Source organism: Amphimedon queenslandica, unplaced genomic scaffold (genome assembly GCF_000090795.2).
Source record: "Amphimedon queenslandica unplaced genomic scaffold, v1.1 AMPQUscaffold_11833, whole genome shotgun sequence".
NCBI classification, from domain to species: domain Eukaryota; kingdom Metazoa; phylum Porifera; class Demospongiae; order Haplosclerida; family Niphatidae; genus Amphimedon; species Amphimedon queenslandica.
The window spans coordinates 2,189-7,164 of NW_003547927.1; the positions used below are offsets into that span (position 1 = coordinate 2,189).

General features: G+C 34.5%; 1 protein-coding gene across 2 annotated transcripts; it reads left to right on the top strand.

Annotated features, from left to right (window-relative positions):
* On the top strand, positions 1-4,742 carry LOC109588820 (uncharacterized). 2 transcript variants are annotated; one of them, XM_020004939.1, is made up of 7 exons: positions 1-43; positions 335-508; positions 1,601-1,739; positions 3,040-3,120; positions 4,280-4,297; positions 4,342-4,419; positions 4,467-4,742. In XM_020004939.1, the coding sequence occupies exons 2-7, from the start codon at positions 491-493 to the stop codon at positions 4,475-4,477; spliced, it is 345 nt and encodes a 114-aa protein (XP_019860498.1). In that variant the 5' UTR covers positions 1-43; positions 335-490; the 3' UTR covers positions 4,478-4,742. The 2 variants fall into 2 exon arrangements, with proteins under 2 accessions (XP_019860498.1, XP_019860497.1); XM_020004938.1 differs by having other exon boundaries at positions 4,342-4,742.
* Positions 4,743-4,976: the final 234 nt, after the last annotated feature.

The following is a 4,976-nucleotide window of genomic DNA, read 5'->3' on the forward strand; positions in this document are numbered from 1 at the left end:
CGTATATATAACATATATATTACAATTTACTGACACATCAGTGGTGAGTGTATTATATTAGTATATCTGGATATTTGTAATGGCTATAAAGTACAGAATAGAAAATTAAGGTGTTTCAAATTTTATATGGTGCCTATAAGTGCTTATTTATCTCAATATATTAATAGAAGAATAGGAAGTATTAGCAATTCTAAGTTTAGCATGCCTCATTGCTATTCAAAAATTACGATCACTCGAAATATACCAGATTTACGGTACCTTTACATTAGTAATGTATTGTGTTTGTGTTGCCATTGTTTCTGACAAAAACATATGCACTGTATTTTTATTTTAGAATTGTACAAATTTTTCTAAACCTGGAAGATTTGTACGTTGGCCTAAGGGGAGATGGGGTTATTCCAATGTATTGATCAACTGTAGCTCAGGACCACACCTACTAGTGGTGGGTGGATCTCATACCAAAGACTGTTGATTGTTAAATATAAGCAAAATGGAATGGAAAGAACTAGTAAGTACATGTATGTGCATGTACAGTAGAGTGCTTTAAAAAAGCTAAGTAGCTACTCCGCAGTTACTCTACTGTTGCGTAGGTAGTTTGGTGCTCTTCGTTGCGCATGCGCAATGTGACAGTAGTAGTAGCACACGTGGTCAGTAGCAAACAGTAGCTCGACAGTAGAGTCGAGCGAAGAACATCCTAAACAGGCTCCTAAAAGCAGAGAGCAGCAGTAGAGATGAACTTGGAGGGCACAGACCACCAAGAGAAGCATCCTCAAGTCCTTTGAGAGCTTCTAGAGCGTGTGAGCGCTTGTTACTACAGAACATGTGACTGGGCAGTACCGCAGTACTTCCTAGGCGTAGCGAAGCAAAGAGTAGCAAAGTAAAAGAACTACCTACAAAGTTCTCTTCTCTACTGTACTCTACTTTTGCTACTTAGCTTTTTTAAAGCACTCTACTGTGCCTTAGGCTTAGGGTAAGTATTAATTGCAACATACATGTACATGTATGTTTTAGCCAATGCAATAAAAATGCTAATTAAACTTGTCGCTAATGTATACGTGTACATGTACATGTGTGTGCAATTACAATGAGAGTAGGGAGAAATTATTAAATTTTTTGCTGCTAATTGCTTATTAAATAACGTTACGCTAACAATGCCATTTTGTGAATTACCTGTAACATGTTTTTTGCTAATCTTACATGTACCTTTCACTAAATTGAAGTCCTCTTGACGCATTGACGCATACATGTACTCCCATTTGTTTATACAGCACTTTCGGTCATGATGCTATTGCTAGTGAATGAAAAGCAATACGTCGTATTGAGAGCCCACCTTAAATTGCAATTACATGTACAATTTGTGTTGAGTGTGAATGAATACAAGACCAGTGGTGAATAAGTCTGTCTGTACATGTACATGTACATGTACATGTACAGACAGACTTATACAGTAGCTACTCAATAATAATCAATTTAGTACAACTGGTCAGTTTAGACATGTGTATGATCATAAAATAAAATGAATATTTGAATAGAGAAGCTCTTGTTGTCATTTTTATGAGTTGGGAGGGATAATAGTAACCTTTTTTTCTTTATTATATAGACTATACCAGACAGTTTCACTAATAGATATTATCATTCTCTCTCAGTTTGGAATGAAACACAGAACACTCACTGGATAATTGAGTTTGGAGGGTTGAGAAGTGGTTCAATACTCAGTAATACAATATTTATTGAAACTAGTGAGTTTAACATGTACATGTACATGTATGTGGCTGTTCTTGAAAATTTATTTTTTACATAAAAAGGTTACAATGTATTTCATTCTGAATTTCTGCATACAGCATGTACTGTACATATTCATACTACAGTGGAACCCCACTTAACAGACACCCCTTAGCAACGGACACCTCACTACAGCGGACACTAACCTTAGTCCAGAACACAGGGGTAGTCTGTTTATTAGGCAGAAAACCCCTGCAAAACGGACATCCCGTTTAACCGTACAACGGACAGTGGTTTTCTGTCCATAACACGTGGGACACTACAAATTAACCCCTTACTAACGGACAGTGACGTCATCTCTATGAATATTATTATAATTATCATGACAAAAATTATGCATGTATTTAGAACAGTACTGTACATGTATATATAGATGTAAAACCATGATGAAAACTCTGTTATCTATGATGATTGATGAAACTACCTAGCATCTGGGTTCTCTCGAAGAACTGTCTCCAAACGATCTATGTACAGCTTGGGGCCATAGAAACAATAAATGCTTGGAATCTCAAGGCCATATCCTCCACCATGATTCACCCTTGCACCAGCAACTTCTGCAAATCCCACATTAGTGTCTCTGCTTAAGTTTTTGAGTGGATAATATACATATATTATTTGAAATAGTGAACCTCTCAATAAAGGACACCCCTTTTAAAAGGACACTTGACCTTGTCCCAATGGTGTCCGCTTAATAGGGGTTCCACTGTACACATGTACAACATGTGCAGTACATGTACATGTACCATAAAACGTGTTTTGGATGCGTACCGTTGTACATTGTATATTTAAATGTGTAATAAATACATGTACATGTAGTACATTAAAGAACAAGGCCCGTACTTGTATTTTATATTATAATTTTTCTGCATGTACATGTACTTATTCCTACAAATTTTTGTGTTTTTATCTGACTTGTACATGTATAAACATGTACATGTACATGAACATGTAATAGTCTCGCGGGGCCAGACTCAATTTTTAGAAATTCTTATTCGGTAAATTAGAGTCTGGCTGGCGAGACTAAATATGTAAGGCATCTACATGTACTACATACCTTTATCGTACACTCATGACCAATCTCAAGAGAGCTAAAATTTAAAATGCATTGTGATGCCATTATTTTAGTTACTTTAAAAATCTAGCACATCATCCCAAGTTGTTTTTGAGAGGATCTGATGCAGCATTAGGCAAAAGGAAAAAATAATTATTATAATAATTAATTTTGTGCTTCGTTATTCTTTATTATTATGATTGTAGTATCTCGTCATGATTTGGTAGTGCAACCAGTACTGGATATTAATGGATATCAAAAGAGAAGAGTACTGGATCCTCTATCAGGTACATATTAAGCACATACTGCATGCAGGGTTTTCCACAAGATCAGTAAGTAGTGCTCAGCTTCTTGTTAGCAATTTTTAATGCTATTAAAAAATCACCAAAATTGCTAGGAGAAAACCCTTCATTTTTCTGATGCATATACATGTGTACATATACTTAAGTTGTGTCAAAATTTTGAGTGGATTCTCATCAAAATTTAAAATCAGGACAAAGTAGATTCTTTGACAAAATTTTATCAAAAATGCCACAAAATTTGCATTTTTATAAGTTTATCTGATACATACAGTACATGTGTATACATGTACATGTTCTTATGTTGTGTAGAAAGTTGAGTTGATTCCTATCAAATTTAATTTTTTTACGAATTTTTAAAATTACTCAAAAATCAGGCCAAAGTCCCATTTACATGTAGTACAGGGACTTTAGCCAGATTTTGTCAAAAATGAAAAAGAGAATATTCTGCTTTTTATAATTTATTCTGATGCATAATGTAGGGTGCTTTTTTAAGGCTGTAATTTTTGCAGATTTTGTGATTTTTTGTAGATTCACTAAGTTTACTTACACGGAAATCAAATTGTTATCGTAAAAGACAGCAGAAGGCATAAATTCATGAAAATTAAATCTGCAAAATTGATTTTTAGTCCATTTCACTAACAGTACTCGAAAAAAAGGCGCCCTACGGTATACATTTGTACATGCCCGTGTTGTATAGCAAGTTTGAGCTGATTCTGATCAAATTTAATTTTTTTACAAATTTTTAAAGTTACTAAAAAATTGGGCTAAAGTCCCTGTACTGTAATAGTGCAGTCACTTTTGCCAAATTTTGTCAGAAAATAAAAACTACATAATTTTGCAATATTAGTAGCTCCTCGCACAGTGCTGCTAGCTATTGTGAAGCCAACCAACCAGCACTCACTTATGATGCTAACCATTATATTATGCGGAATAACAAATTTGGTGATGCTTTTGATGTGCCCTCATACTATACACTATCATAGTACTTGTCAGCTCATGGAACATGCTTTGTAGCTCATTTAACATGCTATGTGGGAAAGCATGACTAAACATGTATGCATGTACAGTACATCATTAACTTGATTTGCTGCTAAGTCTCATTTTACAATTTCATTATTATGTCTCTGCCTGGAATATATTACAGATCCTTCATCAGATAAAGGTAAGAATAATATTATGTAAATTTTTATTACAAATACTTTGCAGACATTCTGGACAAGAAGCCCCACAACAATGACCTCCTTAGGCTATTCAAAAGTTGTTCTTCCCATCACACTGTCATTGGTACTGCACTTGATGTTAAAGTTGATGATCTGTTGCCTTACCCACAGTCAACCACTAGCAATCTCATACTAGTATTCCAGAGATGGAAAGACTCAGGTAATGATGTGACCTGGAGGAAGGTCCTGCAAGTTTGTGATGATTATTCAGAGGAACTTGGGAGAGTAAAAGCTGAAGTGGAAGGATTTCTTTCATCACACAGAGCCCATGATAATTATTAAGAATAAATATATGCATTGTGTGACTGCATGCTTTGTAAATTGTATATAGTTTTCATTTTACCTTTGCTTTATTCAAAAATTAACCTGTAAAATTTTTAACTCAAACTTTTTGTATAGCTGTAGTTCTAGTACACTACATTGTAACAGATTTGCTGCCAGTACCGTTGATGAGTGTCAAGATTAGTTTTAACAAGTAAATAAAAAACATTAAAAATGAAAAAGTAGTAGTAGGATTGAATTGGACAAAAGTAAAGAAACAAGAGGGTACTTGCAAACTGGTGTGATAAGAAATCCTACACCACTGCATGAAAAATATTACCCAAAAGTATTGTAATTATC